This window comes from Larimichthys crocea, chromosome X (assembly GCF_000972845.2).
Source record: "Larimichthys crocea isolate SSNF chromosome X, L_crocea_2.0, whole genome shotgun sequence".
NCBI classification, from domain to species: Eukaryota; Metazoa; Chordata; class Actinopteri; family Sciaenidae; genus Larimichthys; species Larimichthys crocea.
Window position 1 is genome coordinate 30,409,498 of NC_040020.1, and position 26,620 is coordinate 30,436,117.

The following is a 26,620-nucleotide window of genomic DNA, read 5'->3' on the forward strand; positions in this document are numbered from 1 at the left end:
TCCTCGTTACTACAGTGGTGAAAAATGATCTCAGATAAGAGGAGAACAAAACATAACTTTAAAAAAAAAAGAGTGAATTACATTTCTCAGGAGGGGGAAACCAAGCAGCAACCTCCGGTGCTGGCAAATAAGACCTAATAAGAAGTGCTAAAAAACTGTAATTCTTCAAGATGGCTTTAAAACAGCACTTCGGAAACCCTGTCCATTCTTTATTCTTGAAACTTGACTCTAAAGATATGCTTATGTTGCTTTATGTCGGTAATCATTGTGTGAACATTTGCCAAAACAACTTAATAAGGCCATAATATGTTGTAAGTTGTGTTTACAGCCGCCTTCAAGTAGTTAATAAACTGAATCAATACTGCTTTTAAAACTGGCCTAACTATTTTAGTGTGGTAAATTGAATGGAAATAGAGCTTTTCCATTCAAGACAACAATTCAAATCATCATCGAAACCAAAGATCTGAACTCGTGAATGATCGGCGGGTTTGATAAAGCATCGCTCGAATACATTATCGATGTTATTTGCATTTGTGTTGAGAAACTGTACACAGAGGGATCCACTCAAGCAGATTTTAGATACCAGAACAGTTCCTAATATCAGTAAGTATATAAGTATTATAGGTATTTTGCCTGTTTGCCTGCTGTTCCCTCACCATCCAGCAGTTCCCCTCTTCCCTTTATTCCCCAGTCATGTAACCTTCACCTGCCTGTACACCTGTCACTAATTCCTCTAATAAGCTCCCTCAGTATGTATACCAATCACTTTCTTTCACCGCTCTGTCAGATTATTGCTCGTGCTTTTATCCTTGTAGCTTATTAAGACAATTTTCTCGCCTGCCGAGCTCTCTATTTGGACTGACACGAACTTTGTTCTGTTTTTTTTTTGGATGCAGCATATTTTATTTTGACTTAACCTGCCTACCTTTGAGTCACACCACTGAGTCAACTGTTTATGAAACCGAACGGACAAAGTTCAAAATCTGAAATCGCCTTTGTGTTACGCACGGACCTAGAAAATAGAAATTCACAGTGAGGTTATGAGAAATGAATTATTTGTGGATATGAGATGATGTATACTGTACATGTACAAACGCATGGCCCAACAGGGAGCACTGCAAAAAAAAAAAAAAAAAAAACAGCATCACGATCCTACTGTCCAATGGTTACTAAGAGCTAGCTCAGTGCTAGGTGATGCTCCTGTAAGCTCTAATAGTGATAGATGAGGCAAATATCAAAGCATGTAAGCCATGCTGGTGATGGATGATATTTCCCAAAAAGCTCAGCTGCAGTCAGGTTTTTCCCCCCCATCAGCAAAGGAGTAAACAAGATGAAAGTGTTGTTGGTCACTTATGTTATGACCACAGAAATAAGTCCCAGCGTTGGAATTTTTCAACTTGCTCGCTGTGTCAACAACATTAACTATGACTAAGAATCACTCACGGCAGCATCAATCAATCTTCTCACCTCCCCTCCCTTCCACTCATTACAGATGCCGCTCTCATTACAGATGTTGTTTGGAACGCTTTCTCCGTACACATCCGACAGCCACCGCTCCTCTTCCTCCCTCCTTCACAGATGTTATTTGGCACACATCTAACCACCCCCTTCTTCCTCTTCTCTCTTCTCCCTTCCTTCTCTTCATCCCCACCTTTACACTCCTCCCTTGCTTTACCTTCCCTTCTTCCTCACCAGATTCGGCGTCTCTCCATCTGCTTTTTCTCCCAGTTTCCCCTTCCTCTCCCCCCCGCTTCGCTTCCTCACTTTCCTCCTGCCCACACCCAACCGTTCAAACTCTCCGTTTCCCTACTTGTTTTTGTCCTTTCTTTATCCTTTACATACTTTTTCCTCCCTCCTTGCCCCAGCACTTTTCGTCTCACCCTGACATATCTCCCAGATGTTTTCTGGACAGAGATGATCTCTCCCGCGGTGTTAATGAATCTGGAAGGCGTCCTGAGGCAAAAGAAGTACTTGTTGTTTTTTGGTTGGAGAGGTTGTGTCACAGTCATATGCTCACAGCCACGATAAAGAAAGCAACACATATTGTCACGCAAAGCTGTGTATGTATGTTTATACCCTAGCTTCAATGAAATGTTGCCGTTTGAAGGTCATTTACTGGCATGAACATATATCGTTTAGCTGTCCAACACACAACTTAACTGTTTAGGTCCACTCTCACCGCTCTCAGACAGCAGTTTTAAGCGAAACGTTTCTAAAATCAAATTGTACAGCACCTGCACCAGTACCAAGAAGCACAAGACAAATTTAGCAGTGGAGCTTCTTGACTTCTCAAGTTGGTGGAGATCAAAAACAGAGCTCAAAGAGAGTGAATGTTGTACTCCAAATGAATGATAATGCTCCATAAACTTGAATGTTGAAGCCAAATCACAAGCATAATTTGAACTTTTTCCACAAATTCTCCTTGAAGAAGGGTTTTGTCCAGTTAGTAAGAGATGGGTGCAGCTGATGGGCTGCTGCTAGATTAATATTGAAAGAAGCAGGAGGGGCGGTTGTTCTGAGGTACAAATAATTATTATAATTATGCAGCTTAAATAAAGGCGGATATTTTTGGTACATGTGGGATGTCTATGACGCCCATGACACCGGCAGCATGTCAGGAAACTTCACACAGAAAAAAATAGCTCAATAAGAGGAGGGGAAGGTTTTGAAGAGATTTTTTTATTCTCAGAATGTGAATACATATGAATATTTCCAGGATGTAATTTGATAAATGCAGGTTTGCATCTCTTTATTTATACCTTTCTAAAATGATTGCGGTTAATGAGGAGTTTTCTCTTTTTCTGCTCACTTTGGTCTATGGTAGAACATTGTACTAGACATTTGTCATTATTTTTGACATTTTATAGACTAAAAGATTGATTGAATAATCAATAGATTAATCAGCCTTGAAATAGGTGCTGAGAGTCAGCAATAGCAGAATACAGCGGAACATAAACAAAACAGAGACTGAAGACAATCCAGCTTGGATGAGAGCTCCCAAGAAAAGGAGTGCCACTAAAAAAATATCCTTATTCTACTTGTATTTGTATATATATATATATATATATATATATATATATCATGGATCTCCCTTTCATAGAATTAAAAAATATAAGCAATGCCTAAATCAGGGCATGAAAAAATGAATTTCAGGATCACAAATGTGAAGTTTAAATTGTTCACATAACTACAGCTTCACAGCAAAAGTAAAACTGCCACTTTTTTTTCTAACCGAGACAAACTTTGGACGTATTTTGACACCACGTAGTCGCAATTTCATGTTTTGTAGCAGAGCTGGTATTTTCAGAGTCGATGTGCCTTTAAAATCTCCGACTGTTGGATTTCCAGACCAGGCAAGAGATATTTCCTCCCTGAAATGATATAAAGAGTGTCTAACGGGGGCGCCACAACAATCGCCATGACAACAATGATTACTCATCCCCAAACAAGTGAAACAACAATGAATAACATCTAATCAGGCTCAAAGCACTAAAGGTGTGATTATATGCACACTGCCGCTGCTGCTTCGCTATCTTTATGCAAACCATCTCTCTCTCTCTCTCTCTCTCTCTCTCTCTCTCTCTCTCTCTCTCTCTCTCTCTCTCCCTCTAAGCGCTCTAGGCAGAATGATTAATTTGCGACTATTGATTCCTTGAGAATGTGGGAGGGATTGAAAGAGAGAGAGGGAGGGGAGGAGGGAGCATCCAGTATTCTGAGTATCGCCTCGCTGCAGCTCTCGCCTCTGGTCCTTCATTTAAGAAAAAAAAAAAGCCAATGGGTGCAGAGTTTGGATCCGCCAAATCACCTCCATCCATCCCTCTCTCTTTACCTTCTTCCTCGTCTCTTATCTCCTCTGTTCTTCCCTTCCTTTTTTTCCTCTTTCCTTCCTTCTCCTTCCCTCCTGCCTCTTCTGTGAATATTCAACAAAAACGCCCGAGCGTTCCACAGCAAGCAGGAAGGAACCGAGGGCAGAGAGAGCGAGAGTAAAAGTGATGAAGGGTGAAATGCTTAAAAAACAAAAACAAAAATATTTGCCCCTCCTAAAGTTCATAAACTATTTAGTTCCATAAATATCTTCAAACCAAGAGGCCACTGTGTGTTTCACCATAACTTCAAAATACTTAATTCAACAGGAGTGGAAAATTAGCTGAATAATTCTCATTTAATATCACAAGGCGCATATTAGAACACCAGCTTCTTCCTTGGCAAGGGCAAACCACAGTGAGTTCCTTATAGAAACTTTTTAATGGAATACATATTCATTAAAAAGTAGCATAAAACATATTAATAAAATTACATTTCTAACCATTTAATCATCTGAACTTTTAAAACTGGAGCCAAATTTCCATCATACATTTTTTTTTTCTGAACCTTATTTGACTTTGTCCAATCTCCCACTCAACACAGACAACATAAACTTCCAGAGAGTTTGTCATCACCCTCAAAGTTATGCATATAAGCATTTTCTTATTAAAGCCACCTACTGGCAGGAAAATATAGTTGTTGTTTTTTTTGCCAAAACATTACAAACAACAAATTATTCATAGACCAGTACTCATTTCTTACTGAGGGTTTAAATTTAGGGTGAAGGGCGCTTCATGGTTTGACCTTAAATAAAGTTTAAGGAAGCTTTGTTTGTTAAAAATTATATTATTTGGTTTATGTCTGCCCTGATAGGACCAAATGCTGCAAGAACAGGGATTTCTCAATAGTTCCTCCAAAAACTATTCTATACTATTACTGTTCTAATGCCACACATTTTACAAGGAATTTGGGATATGTTAATATCCACGTTGATATTTGAGAGTTTAACAAAATATTGTTTTTAATTTTATTTTGTTTTATTTTGCCTGCCTTTCTGTGACGTGATTTCTCATTTCATCTTCTCTCTCTGTGCATTATTGACTAATAAGGTCAAAAGCTGAATGCAACTTCAGTATAGAAAATGATCGTGTTAATTGCCAAGGAGTTCAGAAAATACAAACTCCATTCTGCAGGAGTTGGGAAAAATTGGTATGAAGTTTGATTCACACTATTAAATGTGCACTACTAAATGTTTTTCTGCCTATGGTGACTTTTAGGATTTCATTAAAGGAAGAGAAAAGCATAACCGACATTAGACACATGAAGGAGAGAGCTGGGTGACTGATCAGAATCCAAAAAGTAGAGGAAGTATTTGCACACCAAACTCAGATTGCTCCTTTAATTTAGTTGTCTTTTTCTTTTTAGTTCAGTACAAGGGAGTAAAATGCATTTCGGCTCTGTCTTTTTAAGTGTGTAATTGTCATACAGCTTCAGGGTTGAGTCTGTTTAACCTCTCACTGAGTTGATTGGCCCATTGTTGAAGAGACATTTAAAATTACAATAAAAGGACACCATGTCTCTAGAAATGTGACATTTGGGTCTCTAGTTTAAAGATTGCATTTTTATTTTATTTTTTTTTACGTATTTAACAGCAAGCCTTTAAAAAGAGAACCGGCAAAGAATCTGGAGCTTCAAAACACTGTAAAACATGAGATGTTGTGAAAGAAGTGACACTCCACTGTTAGCTGATGGTCGACGTGATGTGATACAACAGTCACTTAATTCACAATAAATAAATATTATTCATAAAATTCATACAGATGCAGCAAAATGAATTTCTTACACACATACACACACACACACACACACATGTATTCACTGTTAACCTGCACAGTATAGTTGCTTCTTAATGTGTCACCTGTCTGTCAGCACATCTGTGCACACTTACAAAGCAACAAACAAGCAGACTAGCTGGAGGCCATTTTGTGTCCACATGCTGCTGTCACTGCCCTGACCTGAACTCAGACTCCGAAAGGCTTCAGGAAACTGCTGAATCGTTTCGCTTTATTCTGACTCAACTCGTGTGCTACAGTACCTGCTGTGGCGGAGAAGCCTCCCTGTTCTCACAAAACAGCACGATCACATTTTCAACCACGCCGTCAGCTGTTTGCTGAGTAAAGTACATCGGGCTTGCACGTCAAAATCACTTCATATTAACTGATTTCAGAAGATCAACACACACCATGTTTTTTTCCCATAATAATGGTAGTATAACAATACATAGAAATTCTTTGTATATTTCTGTATTGTAACCCTATATCTGCAATCAGTGTTATTTTCCTTATTATAGATATGTGATATGTATCTGATGATTTTTTGCTTTGTTTTTCAAAAACAAGGAAAATGCTTGCTTCTTTTCCGACAGGCATAGTGCCAACAAACTCCAAACACCAGATAAGGTAGTGCGAGTCTGTTGACAGGTTAAAACTCACCTCACCATTCCCTGCTGCTCAGCTTATTTCCTTGAGCACACTGTAATAACTGAAGGTGACTTATGAGTTTATCAAGTGAAAAGTGAAATAGGAAAAGGGAAATTATGCCCATGAAAACACACATCAAACTAGAGAGTTTTGAACCAAAAATATACCTAGATAACATTTTTTTTCCCCCCTAAGCATCTAAGGCATTTTTAATTTTCAAGAATCCATTTGATTTTTTATTTTTTTTGCACCAACCTTCAACCTTTAACTATATATATATATATATATTATATATATATATATATATATATATCTATATTATATATATATCTATATTATATATATATATATATATATATATAAATGCAAGCTGTGTTACACTGACACACTCCAGCTCATTGTTTCGCTTACACACCACCGCACAACACCACCTGCCCAGCGCAGCTACAGTCTTTTACTGGGTCATTTAACAGCTGCAATTGATCAGTGAGTGTTTAAAAGTGTCAGTAACTGATTCATTCTACAGCTACTTACTGTATGTCTCTCTGTGCCTCTCCAATTCAGCCCTGCAGAGGTGATAAGTACTGCAGAAATGAAGAGCATATGACCAACAGTAAGAGTAACAGTACTGTAAGTGATATTACCGCTTTGCTGGTGCATCCGTGGCTTCAAATGAAAGACTATTTGCAATATTTCACACGGACAAAGCATAAAAGAAATGTCCTTCTACCTCGTGATTAAGGACAACCAAATGTAGATATCTCTTGTTAAATTTGGGGCATTGCTGGAACCAACATCCAGATTAAACCATTAGATGCTACACCTGTACATGCCCAATAGGCTAAACAATGGTAACTGTTGTGTGAGAGAACAGCCTAAAGCTAATTCATGCAAATTACAAAATCTGAATAATGGTCTTTTTTCATCTCTCCAGGCTCAATTTCCTCTATACCATATCATCCCTGTACATTTTGCTCCGTGACTGCAGCACTGAAATCAGAAAAAAAAAAAAAAAGAAAAAAAAAAGCCGGAGGATATGACGGATTAATTCAGGAAAACACTCACCTGCTAATTATAGTAATCGCTACCTACTTGCCTTCTCTACTCTTTAGGGGTTAACACTTTAATAGTTTCACCCTGCTGAGAGGTGAGGCAGGCAGAGTATAGACAGAGCCACAGCTCCAAAATAACTAGTAAACAAGGAAGTGCATACGCAACAGCAAATGTAGCATTTCAATTTTAAGAGGGAACATTTCTTTAGCTTTGCCATTAAGCAAATGGTGAGAAAACGGATGGATGTGAAATCTTAAACCATGACAACTGCATGATTTGAGATTTAATAGCCTCTTTCTGGAACGTGATGATGGTACCTGAGATTTAATAGCCTCTTTCTGGAACGTGATGATGGTACCTTTGATATGCAGTTTAGAGAATCAACCAAGAAACCTTGCAGCAGAAGCCTGTTCCTAAAACCTAAAGCCATGTCCAAGATGATCCCAACCTTTGTCCTAAACTTAACCCAACCACAATGCCATGAAAGCTCCTGAAAACATATTTCCAAATGTTTAATATTTGTTGACCAAAGAGAATAATGCTGTGATTTCACACTGCACTGCTGTAATGTCAAGCCCACAAGATTTTTGTTCAGGCTCTTTAGAACTTGTATTCTCTTCTATTGTATTCTTTCTATTTATCTATTTATGTGGTGACACTCCTCAAGACCTGTAGACAGACTTGTGTAAAGCTGCCACAGTTAAGCTTTAAATGAATTAAATATTTAATTGTAAATTTAAAGTTCCGTAAAAAGGCATGTGTAGGTTTTACAGAAACTAGTTATTCTGCTTATATCAGGACTGTGAGGCTGTGGTTTGATCACTTTTGATCATCAGGGGTTGCTATAAAAGGAGCACAGACAAAAATACAGACAGATATAAACAGTGCTTCTGAAAAAAAAACAGTTAAACTGAAGTTTAAATTTTGGTTCACAAAGGACACCTTTATACATATTAATAAGTTAATTGGAAAAAAATAAGTTTTCAAAAACCTGAAGAAGTGAGAACATGCCAAAATGCACAGAATCTCTCACACAATCCAACACACACACACACACACACCTGACTACTATGACTTCACTCAGACAAATGCAAACTCACACACACTATACAACACACTGGGAATTTACCGCACACCACCAGTCATAAAACGCAGACACCAGAGTTCATCAAAATCTGCTTAATGTTGCACCATTATTGTTAATGTGAGTCAGCCACATCTGGTGTGTAGCTGTAAACTCATTCCACTGTCCATAAAAAGTGGATGAATCAAACACACTGACACCTCGCCGGGTTTCACTTTGTGTCATGAAGACATCTGGATGCTTCTTGCAACATCAACAGCCTCATTATGGAGCTATTTGTTTCAACTTCAGTACAGTCGGTGGATGGAATTTCCACAGCTTCAGAACGTTCAAGGCATCGCACAGACAGAAAACTATGTAACTCCACCAGATAGTAATGTAAACAGTAACCACAATCACATATTTTTATGATGAGACCATCAAGAGCTACTATGACCAACTTAAGTGCAGAAGGAGAAGTTAAAAGTCAAGCTATCCAGGGCAGACAACCTAGGTCTGACCACTGACTGCTGGACCGTGACACAGCCACTGTAGTCCGTCCTTGACTACTATGGAACCTTCATTTCATTCAGTATCCATAAAGTCAGTTCATTACTTGAAATTGTAAAAAAGAACAATTCTACATACATGATAGGACTTTCTGACCAAACAGGTCCATGAACTAAACCCAAGAAAAAGTCCAGTGTGCATTGGTGGTTGTTAAGATCCATGCAGATTAAGTAAATTTGACCATGTAATGGCGTTTCAGACTTTTAACTGTAACTAACTCTGACATTTCAAAGGATTTCAGGTAAGTAAGTAAGAACAAAGTTGTCTCTTCTTGCATTTTCTGCTGCTCTACAATGGTTTGTGGTGACCAAAATGGTCATTTGTCCATGTATTACATGTCTCCGCTTACATCCTATTACAGTAACATTTCTTTATCTCATCTCTGCGTGTCAACTGGAAATGGAAATTGTTTCGTAGAGTAATATCAAGTTGAAGTCCCAAAGCACTCTGGAAGCTCTGGCACCTTGAGTCTATACTGTGATAGCAACCTAAATCATCTCCTATCCTCACTCCGCACGCATACATGCATCATTTCATCTACTCACATTCTCAAGCACCATTGTGAAAGATTTGGTGTCTGCAAAATGGTGCATTTTACAGCGTACTGGGTTGCATTGTGCCCTGGATTGTAACCCATAATAGCACATCTGCAACTACATAAATATCATCTTACACCTCTACAGCAGCTTTTTTACTACTTTACTGTTACTGTTTACTGTACTGTGTGTTTCTGTGTGTGTGTGATAGAGAGAGAGAAAGAGAGAGAGAGAGAGAGTCATAATACATCACTTGACCTTACAAGACAATAGATTTGACCTTTAACCTCTGAACTATGACCTCTTTGATTGAAAAGTGGAGGCAGGGACATCCCATTGTCATGTGAGACGCAAACGCACAAAGCAAACGCACCTGTGTGTTTGTTTGTTGTGTGTATTTAATACATGTGTAATAGAAACTAATGTCATGACATCACATTTGGGCCAAACTCTTATTCAGCATTTCTTTGACTGGTCTTACTTCTAAAACTAATCAAACATGATACTTCGATACTTTGTAAGCAGCTGCATCGTGGGTCCTTTTGTACACGTGCATAAAATGCATCACAGCTCTCTTCTGGAGTCATTCCTAATTTTCTTTTAGCTGTAATCCTTTTCTCTTTGTCCTGCTGTTCTCACAGATACAGACACATCGCCTCACCCATGGACCTGGCCCTTATGTTGAGCTAGGATGTTTAGCCTGTGGAAATCTAGAGTTTATAGGATTGTTTGTTATATCTCCTGTAAACAATATTAGATTCTTTTTCATGAAACTACTTTAGAGACACATGAAGGGAGCCACACATACTGCGGCGTGTGTAAGGCTCTGTTCCAAGGCTGGGTTTTTTAATTATTATCAACGCTGTTGCAAATGTCAATGGGATTTTGAGTGAGTTTTTTGACAAAAGAATTATGCAAAGTTAAATCCATTGTAATGTGTGTGAATGGAATTACATAGAAACACAAGGAAATGTTGTAACGTGTTGATAAATGTGTTTGTGTCAGATGTGTGTGTTTTGGATATTATACAGGCAAGTTAGATACACACACACACACACAGTGGCACTATGTTTATGACACTGTGTTTATGACACATCATGTAGCTTACAGATGACAGCATTGTTACTCCATCAGTCTGACCATATGCTACTACTAAGACCAACTCCATAATGGAACAGCAGCAGCTTTACCCTGAATTCCCACTGAGAGCAGCTCGGTCGATCTGTCACTTTTCTGTGACTGATGGCAGGGAGGACCAAAAGGCTCTGATGGCATCTGTCTGATAACTGACAACAAGGCTGATCTATGTACCCTTAAATAACGACAAACTATATATTCCAGTTTCTGTGGTCAGACAACAAAAGTGGTTTAAATCCAGTGTACCGAAAATCTAACAAATGTGGAATTAGCAGTGTGTTTGTCTATGCAGGAGACATATTGTACATACATATTGCTCATACACACACACACACACACACACACACACACACACACACACTGAGCTCCCTGGTCATTCCCTTTGGCTCCTCATGTCTGTAGGATTAGGGAGCAGTCGGCCTGTCAGCACCTCTCCCACCAGGCGTTAAACAGACTGTGTGGAGGTGCCAACAGCTCTCTGCTACACCACACTCAACCTACTATACTGTAAAACAAAGAACGTGACATACTGTTACTACTATGAAACACTGGACTCCACTGTGAAACCCAGCACATGATGTTATTATGGTGGAAATCACACAATTACACTGTTACTATGCTGTTAGATTGTGGTTCTCCATTTGAATTTATAAATCCGAGGGGATCACAAGATAGTTAAAAGAATAAGAAAAACATATGTACACATGTTTTGCAAAAAAAAAACAGGTATATATTTTCTTCTCAATTTTATCTTTATTGACTTTGACGCTTTATTCTTCAGGTTTCCCGCAAGAAACAAAACAGTCCAGAACATGACAGACAGGACGTAATTTACGGTTATTACATTATTCTCTAAAGAATAATAGTAAGCACTCATTATTTATTTCCAAAAAGCTGTTCAGAACAGTTCAGATTTTAACAAGCGTACTAGTATTTGTAGACCTGACACATCAGCGTCAAAATATGGTGCTGAGGGTGCTGTAAGCACCTCCTGTTGACAATTTACGCATTGTGTAAATAGTTGGTTCATTTACCATAATTAATGGGTTATCTGAAGATTTGTTTTAATTTTGAACAACACATGATGAAGGGCTAATCAATGGCGCAGAAGAGAATATTATTATTATAATTTTTAAAAAAATATTATTATTACTTCTAATAGCCCAAAAGCAACTACAGTAAAGTAGCAACAAAACAAGAGGTGTCTGGTTGCTGTATAAGCAGTCTGCTACACCTGCTTTGGTATTTTCACTGCTGGAGCAATTCACGAGCCGGAGCATTAACCTTAGCTATAATGCAAAAGAACTTAGGCCACATCTGTATTGCCCATCTGTATCGCTAGATATGTCTTATGTCTTTCCCAGTGCTGTAATATAAGAAACAGCAGCAGCTGTGTTAGCATGTCCCCAGCAGCTGCCAAAAGTGCCAAAAATAGGCAACATGTCACAATCATTCAGGTCAATATTTTACAATGGCATAATTTAAAAACTGCCTGCCGTCTGTTGGAACAGCGGCACAAACACCGACAGCTAACATATCATCTTGTCATGGATGTGAAATGCATCCATACATCTTATCATGCCTGGTATCTGAGGGTGCCACTGGAACTGCTGGTGCCAGCTGCCACTACATGTTATAGGATGTTATATGCATGCACATACTTAGCCATGCACGCTGCTACTCTCAGTGCAAATATGTTCCCATGAGCATGGAACAAAAAAATTGAAGATCCCGTGGGGGTGGGAATGGAGACCTGCGATGAAAACCCTCTAACTAACTAACTCTAACTAGTCAAACTAGTAAGTCAGGATTTCCTTTTTGGTTTTGAAATGATGAAACATATTCAATATTTGACAGCAAAGTCCAGTTACATTCGGTTAGGATTCTGGGATGGACCTGGATGACTGAGGATGCTGTTAAAACACAGCACATGATTTACTGTTCCTGCACTGTAAGACGCTGAACTTGATATACACACACTATAAAACACTTGTTCTAGTTCAGCAGCTCCCAACCTTTTTTTTGTGTGACCCCTTACAAATAAAACAATCACAGTTTGCATATGTCTGGGAGAAGTCCAGGTGAACCAATGGGTGATTTCTTTTTCTCTTCTCAGATTATCCTTAAAATAAATAAAAAGTGAGATGAAGAGAAAACAGGTAGCAGAAATGTTTTTGGTTTTTCTTTCTCATTTCCCATAATCTTGTTGCAACCCATAAGATCAGTCATGTGTTGTTAGTCTACAATATACACTGCTTCTGTAGAAGAGTAAGAGGGAAAGGTACAATATACTGTATATACCACATGACAGTAGCATTATCATAAATGTATTTTGGATCCAACAGCTGTCTCTAGCATTTAGCTTAGTGCTTTCTATTCAACAGTGAGACTATTTTTGTTTGTTTGTTTGTTTGTTTTAATAATAGAACATGCTTATACATTTTTAATCTGGTTCTAGATCATAATACATAGTGGTAAACAATCCCGTGATACACATTGTGGTAAGAATTTCTTTTGCTGAGATTATAAACAAGTTGCCACAAATTTTAAATATTAAACATTTTGTAAACGCTTGTTGTGCGTTAACACTGTATGTCCTTGTGTCTTCACTACACCTGTATCTATGTGTGTGCATGTTCCTGCATGTAAATGTGCTCTGTATCCTCTTGTGTACGTGTGTTTGTGTGTGTGTGTGTGTGTGTGTGTGTGTGTGTGTGTGTGTGTGTGTGTGTGTGTGTGTGTGTGTGTGATTGATGTCCCTCCCATGGTGCGGAGCACAGTGTGTGTCAGTCCCAGGTGTGTGTGAGTGCTCGTAAACAGTCTCTTTGATTGAGAGGCCGTGATTCCTGTTTGACAAGCGGCCTTGTGCTGCAAACAGAGCGCTGCATCGCCATAGTTACACAGCATCATGGGGCCATAGATACCCAGCACTGCCATGAAAGAGGACGACAGAGTTGCTACAAATTAAAGGTGGAATGAATGACTGCATTAATTAGCTAATGAAGAGATGGTCATTAGGGATTTAACCACCACTGGGTAATAAAAAAGCTAATAAATATGATGTATATATATACTGTAAGATATAGCTACTGACAAATGTAAGATCACGTTTAATAATTAAGCTGATGTTCACTACACTGGATTACATAATACTATGCTTTGGAGCACAGTCAGGGTTCGAAATGTACGCCATTTCTTTTCTAGTATCTTGAAAAAAATACAAAATGATTAGAAATTTTCTAAAACGTAGCCACAAAACTGGAAATTCATTTATAAAAGCAACCAAAACTCCAAAGTGTACAAAGGGTACACTATTCTTGTGGACGTTAAGAGATTTATGAGGAAGGACTACTACATAATGACTGGCATCCCGAGGTATGTGTAAGTTACATCAGTAATGTATGCTCTAAGAAAAACACATTTCATGTAATTAAAGCCTTTTTGTTAACATAATGTATTTCTTTTGATTTGACCACATTATTTTTAGAAATGTAACTGTTTGGTAGGAGTTTTTGTCATTGCTGGTTTACACACAATTATCATTTCTCATAGTTTTCCAGGCAGCTTCATTCTACATTTCATAGGTTCAATGCATACACACAAACACTGACATGATACTGAGCAAACCCTCTTGACCAGAGTCATTCACTTGGCCCTGTAATCCTTATCTTTTGGCATAAGCGTATGCATACCAACATACACATACTAAATGTACACAAGCAATCTTAAGTGTGTGCATCAGCGTAGAAGCCACCAGAAAATCCTTACACTTATACGGTGTGAGCAGGTTTACTGTATGTCCTGCCATAGACAACACAAGCAGACACAGGTGTACTGAATGTTCACAAGCACCACTTTTACCAGGCAGTGTGTATTTACAGTAGGCTCTATTTACATAATGGCAAAAATGGATTGAATAGATTTTGCTATGCTGTGCTACAATATAAAACAATGTTTAATCACTTGAAAATAAAATATAATTTTGTTACCTTACAATAAACCTTTTATATCTACAGCACGATGGGTTGCCATGTTGACCCACCATGTTGATACAGTAGCCCAGAACAAGAAGAAGAGGGCAAGGCAAGGGGGTTGTCACTACACAGCTAGATGTCACTGAATCATACACACCGTTGCTTTAATTTAAGGGAATTTTTCAACCTGGGTCTTATATGTGTATATAATTGTGCATGTTATGACCATCAATCAAAGCGTGTACTTCTCTGTTGTGAGATTTTTGACTTTGACCTAAGTTTAAAAGTACTTTAACTTTGTGTTACATAACACTGAATCAACTTAATCTTCATCATGAGGAAACCTCCATATTCACAAAGGACCTATTTTGTTTTATATGAAAAGGTTAAATAAGCCCAATGGTCGTTTTCTCAAACCATTGGGGATCCTGTGTTTTGTCAATCCAGGCTATGACTGTGTGGGTGGAAATTATTAGAGGTGGTGAGGTTTTCAAAGGTTCAAAGGGTTCAGATGTCTCCAGTAACAAAATGATTTTGAGGGTGATGAAAGCTAAAATTGAATGCTGGTACAAACACATACACACATGCAGCACACACTCTCAGACACTCACACCTCATTCCCAGAAACATATCTCCTGTCACACGCACCTCGCTCGCTCTCAAACCCGCCGTGATGGAGATTAATAGCAGCATTTAGAGCCTGCTGAGCTCCACCTGTCAAGGCTGAGGCCCCCAGGGCAGCTCCGGTCTGTGCCTAGGAACGAGAGACTGTCCTGAGGCAAGATCCATCATGGAAGACCGCGACAGGCTGGGATCTCTGGAGCCAGCCTCCACAGCTGGACCACCGACACGGGGCCATCCGTCCAGGATGACAAGCACACAGAGTGAATCCAACTGGAGCAGACTCGATAGCTGCTGGATGGAGGAGTGTGGGGACCAAGGTGACGTGTGATGGCTGCATGGATATCAGGAGGCTGAGATGCGTGTCTGTGTGTGCACCTTTATACAAGTGCATGCACAAATATACAAATACAGGCAGTTTGTCCTGGGCACGTGTTGCTGCCCTTTGTGCAAAGATAAAAACAGTTTTATAGCGACTGACTGAACTATTTAAACACTTGTCATTACAAAGTCATGCTGTTCAGCTAAATTTTGTTGAAACCCACATAACTTTATGTTAAATTCTAGTTGAGATCCCAAAGTTCTCAAATATTCAGCATAATATCAGACTTGATTTTGTAGAATTGCATATAAAATTATACAAAGAATATGTCTTTTTATTGTATTATATTGTTTTAAGATGTTTTTAATATATACATATATGATCAAATTATGAAAATCATGAACCATAACATCAAATAGTGAAAAAATAAACACTTGAAATAAAGCTGAAGTAGACAGTGTGGAAAACAATGAACTTCCAAACATCAAAGTAAGGAAAGGAAATAAATAAGAAAAGAAATGGGAAAATATAATAAGGCCTTGATGTAAGATAATGTATCAACATACAACTGAGGTTAATGAATAAGGTTTATCTAACCATGCCTTCATGACTCACTGAGATATATCCTGTATGTGTTCTCCCTTCATATGAATTATGTAACCCGACTACAACTGTGAACCAAATACAATTTTATTGCCATTAATATTATGAGAAAGTCAGAAACTTCAGGCTATTATCCTGTTATATACTGCTGCAGGACTAACAGTCTGATGTTTAGCAGCCATGTTCAGCGTCGTGTTTTTGCATGTTAACATTCACTAATTAGAAATTTTGAAAAATTAGAAAACTGATGCATTTGGTTTTGCAGGTATTTAGACATAAATGATCAAAGTGATTATAGTTCAGTCTGTGGGAAACATAAACGCCTGTTCCAAATTTGGTAATTCGTCCAAGTTGGTTACACGTTTCACTGAAAACCACAAATGTGACCCTCATGGTGTCACTAAAGAAAATGTCAGGGCATCACTAAAATCATTGGGATTCATCCTCTGGAGAACACGTACATCTGTACAAATTTTCATGAAGTAGTTGTTGTTATTGTTTTGTTTTGTTCTTCGATCTGGACCAAAGCGGTGAAAGACTGACTCGTTTTTTCAGTAATCACTTATTATGGTGTTTAATGAGGGCTATTTTGTGTTTTATATATTATTGCACATTGTAGATAATAGCACTTTGATATGACTGCAGTACTGTAATTACTGCTTTATAATGTCTTATGGTGTCATGAGATTTGTATTTAAAATCACAGCAAGGCAACATATTTTTAAAAACAGAGGGAGTCTATGATTTTCAGAACCTTCTGGCTGTCACTGCAAAAACATTGTCGGGCTTAGACTTTACATGATAGAGAAAAAGAAACTGGTTTTGCCATTTAAATAAGTTATGAAGTTAAAAATAATTTTCAAATAGGTTTTTGTTGCTTTGATAAGAAGTCTCCAGGAGTTGGGTGGTTGCAGCACATTGACGGCTGAGGTTTGACAGCTGCCGTGACCTGTCAGTCATTTCTATTACAGTATCAACAACAGCACGCCCACAGAGCGCTGCTGGATGCTGACTGTTTGCCAGCCTCATTGCAGAGGCAGAACAATGGCTCTCATTTCCTTACCCAGCACTCCTCCATCATACACCATAAATAGCCTGTTAGTTCTTTTAGGAATTAATGAAGGGACAATGGCTTTGACCTTTACTCCTTAAAATTGGTCACTTATGACGTCAGAAATGTGTGGAAGTAATACATTTCCCCCTATCAAGTCCAAAACATGAGTTAGTTCGCCTTCATATGTTACTGTGCTTTTCCATCATGACTAATGTTTTTGAAGTGAGAAGGGGACAACCTTCATTCGTCACTGATTTGCAATAATAACCATTAATACCATCATTATTCTCATAAAATACTGAATGTTTTTCCAACTTAGTCAAAAACTGATGTGTAATCTTATAGGCTACTTTACAGGAAGCATCAGTTCTATTACATCATCATCGTGGGTAACATGAGTACATCATAAGTGAACGGGTTCTCGCTCACATCTCAAATACAGCAGCTTAGTCAGCACCTTCAAACTATGACACCATGGTTATCTCATGCTCATGTATGGCTCCATGGTCAAGTCAGCAACGATTATTATGAAATGACTGAAGACTTTCAAAATAAGACTTGTTCAGGCAACAAGACTGCTTAGTTAGGTTTAGTAAGTAACATATGTATGTTAGTTATGTTAGATTTGAAATGCACCAACAAATATATTTCAATGTCTACCCCAATGTCCTCCATATGCTGACTTTCTTGTCACGTGACTTTGACGAAAACATTACAATAGAGGTTCCCCTGAAGAATTGACACTAGAGAGATACCAACAGCTTCATAGTTTGAAGTGTACGTCCTTTACGTGTTGAGAGTAAGAATGGCTGCATATGTTCTGTTCTAAAGCACGTCGATGCAGTCTGATGTTTGAAAACCAACTTCAAGGTATCTTGTCCTGTCTGGTGGTGTTTCTTATAATATTGTTCCAGTGGAAAGTCAGCTTTCCTGATGATTACTTTCTGCCTTTGAGGCGTAACGTGATTATTTTGTCCAGTTTTAAGATTATTTAGTCCTTATTCTTACTCATATTCTGCTTATATATTTGGCTTTTATGTGACTTAAACACAATCACAAGTGCATAAGGGAAATATTAAAGACAATATCAGACTAATCTAATCAGAAGTAACATATCAGACCTGGTCATTGACGTAAAACACACAGTGAAAAAATGTGATTTCGCACCAAGCGAGCTTCTCTAATTTGACATGTGCACCTCAAACCTTACAACATTATGAAAAAGAAGAAACCAAATTAAAGTTGAATCATTTGTCTCTCAAAGTTGTCATCTGAACAGTAATAGTTAATCAAACTAAATCATTTAATTTGTCTGTAATTCCTCCATCAAAATCATTTCCTATCTGCCAGCCCACAGATCCCACATCAAACATTACCACACAAAATTTTGAACAAATCGCCTCCAATAATCACTTCCAATGACTCACATGCTGTAAAGCATCAGTGTGTGTATTTTTGCAATCAGATTACATGTAATCTTTCTAGTTTTCATCCCTATTGTCTGACTGGGACACGATATGAAAGATTGTGTAATTTGTACTAATTTTTTTTCCCAGCCAGATTACTTCAGTAATCAGATTACATATCATTTGTGTTCCCGGCGCACTGAACCACTAACCGGAGCTTTAGATAAAGAGGTGGTCTGTGCATAAAGATGTATAAAGATGATCATGTAATTAGTTACATCCCTATCCTGGCGTATCGCTAACCGGAGCTTTAGATAAAGAGGCAGCGTGGAGAGGCACTGTTGACGATCAGCACTGCAAAGCTGACGGAGCTGATGGCTATTAGCATAATTAATGTCAGCGCCGTAATGCACTCCAATTCTGAGACAGCCTGCTTCACACACACACACACACACACACACACACACTTACATTTGTGTAGCGGCCTAAGCATGAAAGCAGAAACATTATCAAATCTGCAATACATAAGTCAAGGCTCAACATGAAAATGTCATGTGTGATCCTTCCTGTGATGTGATGCTAACATGTCACTGTAATGACAGAACTGCAACAGTCACCGGTATCTGCAAAGCACGTACAGCATGTCCCGAACGTTAAAATAAAAGCATACACTGTGACGTATTATGTTAAAAGCCAGGGCAAGATAGGTTAGATAGAACGTAGGCCTGTGTGTTAAAGATAGCACAGGATGCCTGAGGGGGTGTGACAGAAAACCAAGGCTGCCTGCTCTTTCTCTCCCTTGTTCTTTTTTTTTCTCCCTCTTTTTTTTCTCTCTCTTTCTCAACACCTCCCAATTCCTCTCTTCCTCTCTCTTTCTCTCTCTCTGCACCACGCAGCTATAAAGCAACTGTAGCTCTAAAGGCGAAAGCACACAGAGTGAAGCTGGATCTCTCTCAGATTCCTCTCTGCTCTTAACCATTTCAAATCTCCAGTGCCAAGGACACAGAGTGAGCTTAGAGTGTGAAAAGTAAAGCCACTTAGCGGGGAAAATAAGCATATCACATGGAGTGAGTTGGCGTGGCTGCATTCACATCGACAAATGTGTTGGTGATTTGACACAATTTTGCAACCTCTGCCAAAACCTGAACGTTTTCTGTCTTGGGAAAAAAAAAAAGAAATAATACTTGAAACAAAATAGTGTCTAAGTAGCTCTAATCTTTGAGCAACACTTAATTCAAGCCTGCGACCTTGTCTTTAATGATTACATAATTCAGTCACATGGATGATCACAGGTAGCTTTTATCACACCTGCACCAAATTAGCAGTTTTCTGCAGAGCTTGAAAAAAGCAGTGATGTGAAACAAGTTGTACGCTGTTTTCTTTTTTTCAGATAAAACCAGAAAACTGAGTGTTCATACACAAATAGCAGAACAAGAGCACAACTCGTCTTTCATTAGTTCTGTTTCATTCTGGGTGATGTGGGTCACTTGATCAAGGACATCCACAAAGTCTCTTCTTGGGCAGGTTATGTACACAGCTAGTTTTAGTCTTGTACCTGCTTTTTTATCTTCCAGGGGCTGCATAGCCATAGTTTATCTCACAACACTCATGCATTCCTTTGCAATTACTAAATATTGACCTTTCAGTTAAGTACATACTTTTTTTCCCCAGTGGGCTAGCATTAGCAACCAGTTAGGGTTTCATGTTAGTTCAGGTCTGATACTATCTTGGCTATTTTTTTAGTTAAGCTGCTAAGGTGTCCCAATGTCTTGCTCATAATTGGCTTTGGTGACAAGTGAACATAGCCAAGAGTGTTTCCCACTCCAGGGCTAAAAGAGTCTGTTGCTTGTCTATTGCCAATACCACCACTGTGTCTGTTGAATCCATAGAGCCTTATTAAACTTATATTTGTAAGTCCCATTAATTTAAAAAAAAAGAAAAAAAGGCTTCTCTACTACACCTTGTAGGTTTGTCTAGTTTACACATCATGCTGTTCTTATCTGAGTAAATATAATATAAGTGTGTATCTGACTTGATTTCTTCTTGGATGTTCTGCAGATTTGTGTGATGTTCTCACCGATCGAGCTGTATGAAGAACATTGTGCTCCGACTTTATGTAGTTCTAAGCTTGTTTTAGGTAAGCATCGGGCTTTGACACAGGCTGGGGGGCAAAACTGTAAAAAGCCTGGACATCATTCGCTTTTTTTTTTTCACTTAGACAAAGGAGTAACCAAGAAATCACTATCCAAGGCCTGACCTTTGCACTCCATGAAGGGTCAATAGGTTAGAAATGTAACCAGGGGCAAGGCTTTGACGAAGCTTGAGAGGCATCAATAAAAATGTAAAACAGATTGAAACACATTTAACCAGGTGTAATGTCTTCCCTTCCTGGCCTAGTCAAATGTTTTGCAGAAACCTGCATAGCATTAAACCGAGCCATGCTGTTCCAGTAGGAGTACTCGTAGTACAATAACATTACATCAAAGCTAAATATGTTGTATCAATGTGACTTCTAACCCAAACAGATCAAATGTGAGCAATATTATTCGGAAAATGCTTGTAGTAAAACAAATGTATGCATGTGCTTGGGTAAAGCTGTTTCATTAATACTGAATAACAGCAAGTGTTTGACGGTTTTATGTAGGTCTTGTTGGAAAATGCACAAGACATATGTTTTAATCTGTCTAGTAGCCCTATGTGAGAAAACTGAGTTAGCCACTGTAGCAGAATAAAGATGTAGCAGAGGAAAGGGGCCAAGATGTAGTACTTAGAAAAGCTGAGAAAACGTATCTTTAGTATTATTTATTTATTACTAGCTGTCTGCCCATTATAATGTTTCAGCTTCACCTGCACATTGTGTGCTGTGATATCTGACCTGTTAGCCAAGGAGGAACGCCTGTTTGAATCTGAAAAGACAGTTTAATCTGCTATGAACCAAATGCAAGGAAACAAAACATTAGCTAAAAGTTAGTGACAAGTGAATATGTAATGTATTGGCCATCATTTGAAACTGTAGCACCAGTTTAGAGTTCAACCCTAACTTTCAATACATCGCATATGATTTTTGTATGAATTACAAAATCATTTTCAAAATGAGGTACCTGATATTAAATTGACACTAGTTTCTACTGATGAAGACATAAAATTTGACAATGGATAACCAAGTGTGTGACTGGATCAAGCAATGCCACAAACATGAGGTCACAATTAGAGAGTCACATCACTACATCGGTATCCATAACACATGATCACACACAGTAACACGCAGTACATGAGGTAGGTGCTTATTGTGATAAATGTCAACCGTAGAGTTTTGACTGTCATTCCACGTCATAATTATCACTTCAGTGCATTTAAAAATCTCAAAATCGGAAGAACAAAGTTCTATCTGGGCAAAGATTGATTGTTTTTCTCTGTTGTATGTCTGTCTCTCTTAAATCCATATTTACAGTGACAAGACAGCTGCTATACTTGTAGCAATCACAGCAGAATGACCAGCCGATTCACGGGAGAAATGATCTAAATGCACTCAAACTGCTGAAATGTCATCAGCACATGGCTTGATCCTATGAATCATGTGAATCTTGGGCCAGGTATTATATGATTGAGGATGAAGATGGATTACACAGACATGGTGTCCATCCTGACCCTCCACAGCATGTGTGTGTTCAAAACTTTAAAACTTGACTGTTTAGTCCTCTGATGTTTAGGTTGTAGTTAGAGACAGGTTAGCGTTAGGGTTGTAGAAATGTTGAAATTAAGACTAGGTCAGGCTCAGATCACAAGAGTTACACGTAAAGAGACATTTCAGTTTTTTCTTATGTATGATCACAAATAGTCTCATACCACAAGACATAACATTGTATCTCACACTACGTGATGTTAAGAAGTTGATTTTACTTCCACATACAATCTCATTTTCCCCTCTCTCTAATGCACACACTATTATATGTGCATAAGTTTTAATGGTGTCTTGAAGGATACGTTAAGTAGGGCAAAGTCAGTTCATGCCATATTCACAGTTTTCTCCAACTCAGCTCTGAAACAAACCTGCGTGTTTCTTGACTCTTAACAGTCACCATTTAAAAAGCAGTGATGCAACTGTCCAGATGTTAAGACAGGAAGTTCAAACAGGTTTTAAACTTTTGATCCAGATGTTGACCCCTCACACAATAGATATTGGTTCTGACCCGGTCCACAGATATGATTGCATGTGGTGCAGTCTAACCCCAGATTTAACACTGACTAATACAAATATACGAGTGTTTTAAGTCTCTGTAATCCTTCTTCCTCTTTATACTCGACATATGTGAGTCTGTTTCTAAATTTGTGTCCCTCAGGACAAAATTTATGTTCATTGTTCCATACAAAAACACATTCAATCCATTCAAACTTCATATGATGGTTCAACAAACAACATACCCGGAACAATTCAAGTACATGACGCCAGTGAGTTCACAGATACAGCAATGAAGATGCACTGAGGATGCAATGGAGAGGGAAGATGGGCTCAGATGATGGTAACCACTTGAATTGGTTGAGTGGATTGTGTTTCACCTTTCCTACAGTAGGCTTGCACAGGTAAACTAAGACTTCAAGGCTTGTATGGAGAGGAGGGAGGTTAACTGAGATTGCTTTAAAAATCTTTAATGGATTCTAGTGTGCCTGTTTGTCAGTCTAAACACATCCTGCTGGAAACATCAGGCTTTTTTTTTGTTTATCAGCCTGTCATGCATGTAAAGATCTCCAGATTTTTTCCTTTCAACAGATTGTAAAAATACAAGCTTATAGCAGGACTGGTGCCATATGAGTCAGCTGTATATCTTGTTGGGCCATGTATGTGTGTGTGCTTTTGAAGTCCAGTGTAACAGTTAAGCTAAGTGAGCTGAGCTGTTCTGTGTTGGGACAATTCAAAAACCAATCCGCACGCCGGCCACGACAGACAGAAAACGACAACCCAAAGCAACCAAAGCAACCAAACAGTATGCGTAGGAAGCTTCATCCGAGTCACCTGTTAGAAAGAAGCTGCAGTCATTGCTCAAGGAAGTGAATGCTGCTTTTTTTTTTTTCAAAGAAAGGATCATTATGAAACGAAGGAGGACCTAAAACGCCTGGGAAGTGAGGATATGATGTCATAGATTGCAGGCAGGCAAGGAAGTATACAGATAGATAGATAGATAGATAGATAGATAGATAGATAGATAGATAGATAGATAGATAGATAGATAGATAGATAGATAGATAGATAGATAGATAGATCGTGTGTAGGTAAAAGAGGGCGTTCTAATGAGTGTAAATGGATGCAGAGTACAGAATAGTGTGGGCATATCAGTGTATGTGTAGGCATGTCAGTGCAAATGCAGGACTGTGTGTATGTATGTGTGGGCATGTCGGAATCGATCTGCCCGTGTGCCGGCTGAGCGGAGTGTTGTTGGTGTATCTGTGCATGTATATATGGCTTCTTCAGTACATCTCCAGCTCACCTTCCAGGCAGCAGGTCCTCCAGAGGCCCGAATGCGTCATCACCTCCTCGTTCTTCTTGCTGGTCTCGTTCTCGTTGGTGCTCTTGATCTTGCAGACGCCGCGCGAGTACAGCCAGTAGTCTGTCCCCACGGCAATGGTCATAAGGCTGAAGGCGGCGAAGGCCCCTACCGTGGTCAGCAGCATCTGAACTCCGCGGTCAAACACGCCCATGTTGCCGCATTCCACGAAAGGGGGGCCCCCTTTCCTCTTGATGTACAGGAAGTAAATATTTGTGAGTTTGCGTCGCCACGCCAGCTCGGAAAACGGGGGGTGGGCGGTGTCGGGCGGACGACGGTAGCGGGGGGCCGCTGGGGGGGCAGGGGAGTTAGGGGAGCTCGGGGGAAATCGTATGGTTGGTTTTTGGGTGGGACAGCAAACAGGTGAAAAATTAAAACGAGGGTGGAGGTTTGGGGGTGGATGGGAAGTTGTTTGGCCCAACAGATGGGTCAAACACACTTTGGTGGGAATGACAGAACCCTCAGCTACTTAGGTTTCTGAAATCTAGTCCTCAAGTGGCAGTAAGTTGCCCTGCTCTGGAAAAAAAAAATGTTGACCTAAAAACACAGGCTTCTAGCAGATCCCACAAGAGACGTGGTCTGGGATCTAGGCCTACTTTGTTGAGTTGGAAGGCCTCTAAATGTCAAACTCTGAAAAAGGCCAAGATAATGAGAAGATGGAGGATTTTGCTCTGTTTCTCTGTGGTCGTCTCAGGCCTGAATTTGGCTTTCTGAGCTGACTGATGCACTTACATGTATTACAATCCTCACAGCTTCAACGGTGATGTATGGAATGATGTGCATGTAGCGCTTGATTTTTTTCTCCCCACATAGGCCAGCACATACAGCCTACACTGTCATTCTCCAGCTCACACACACAAACACAGACACATTCGCTCACAGAGCCAAACTTTCACTCGCACACACCTGTACACGGACGAGCACACGCATGCACGCAGTGTGAATTAATTCATACTGAACAGGGATGAAGAAACACTGGGGTGTGGGGGTGGGAGGGTGGTTAAGACTAACACAGTTGGCGGCCTGATTTCTTTAAAATGGCCTAAAAAAGAAAGAAAGAAGGCAAAAGCAGAGACCTCCAACAGATGATGACACAATTCAGGATGAGATCTGACTACCTTGATGTAACCCAGTGGATCAGTGAATTATGGAGGCTCATCACAGGCATTTCTGAAGATACAGGCTATCACATGTATTCTGTGGGAAGAAGGTGATGGGAGGCAAGACAGGCAAGACAGACAGGCAGGGCCCAAAATATGTTGGAAAAAAAAAAATAAGGACTGGATGTGCTGAAAGAAATGAAAGAACAAATTCAAACCAGCAGAATGAAGCGCTCCCCCAAAATCAAGGACAGAATGATAAATAATGCCAAATAATCAGCCGGTACCATGACTGCCATGAAAAAGAGCCATTCCTTAAGAGATGAAGGAAAATAAACCAACCAGGGACGATCAACCCCTCTCTCCAAATAAAAAAAATCAAGCCAAAAAGAGGAGGAAAAAATATTAAGTTATGAAAATCAAACGACAGCCTGCTTAGTTTTCCTTTTTCCTAAAATTCTGATCCCCAGTTTCCATATGTGGTCCCTAGACCTTTCTCCGGCGACAGTGGAAATCTGCTATAGGGGGATACAGGCAGCGGTACCGACGGCACACCGCGGAGAGAGGGGCGCATCCAGACGGAGAGGCCGAGCATCACCGGTCATGCAGCCGGTCGCTGGAATGAGGAGGACACGGAGGGATGGACGAAGCTTCCCGTAGCGTCAGAGCCTCTTCCTCCAGCATCCAAACGATCCTACACGGATATATCACGGCCAAACGGAGCACAACGAGCGCACACACAAACACAGCCGTTTACTGTCATCACATAAAAAAAAAAAAAAAATCATCAGAAATCGTCAAAAGCAATGATTATTTTGGCAAGGCTGTCAGGCGTGGGGGGATCATGTGCGCCAAAAAAATATATATAAAATTTCAAGTCGAGCAACACATCAATCCTTGGTTTCCTCGTTTTTCTTCTTCGCAGAGCTGAGATAGAAGTGGAGAGAGGAGAGGAGGAGGAGGAGGAGGAGGAGGGGGTGGATGATGGTTAGAAGCAGAGGATGAAAAAAATCGACACAACCGGAGAGCGAGGAGGAGAGAGAGAGAGAGAGAGAGAGAGAGAGAGAGAGGGAGATGTTCCGTGCGCAGCAGCAGCACTGTACGCAAAAACAAGCGCACTGCAAAAAAAAAAAAAGAAAGAAAGAAAGAAAAAAGAAAAAGAGTAAATAAACATTTATTTTCAACAAGCCAGTTCATCTGATTTCAGCATTTCATTTTTTAAGGAGAAAAAAAGCACAAATGTGGTGTGTTGGTGAAAAATCAAATGTTCCATCAACTTGTTTGTAGAGTTATTTTATTAAGAGTAATTTTGTTACGTGATATTCTTTCACGTATTTTGAAGGCAACTTTATTTAGA

General features: G+C 39.3%; 1 protein-coding gene across 1 annotated transcript in view; it reads right to left on the reverse strand.

Annotated features, from left to right (window-relative positions):
* The window catches only part of cacng2b (calcium channel, voltage-dependent, gamma subunit 2b), a 56,710-nt gene extending 30,453 nt beyond the window's left edge, over positions 1–26,257 (reverse strand). The window contains exon 1 of the mRNA XM_010739060.3: positions 24,107–26,257. Within this exon, the coding sequence (XP_010737362.1) occupies positions 24,107–24,317 (211 nt within the window). The 5' untranslated portion in view covers positions 24,318–26,257. The remainder of the gene's footprint in view (positions 1–24,106) is intronic.
* Between the last annotated feature and the right edge of the window lie 363 nt (positions 26,258–26,620).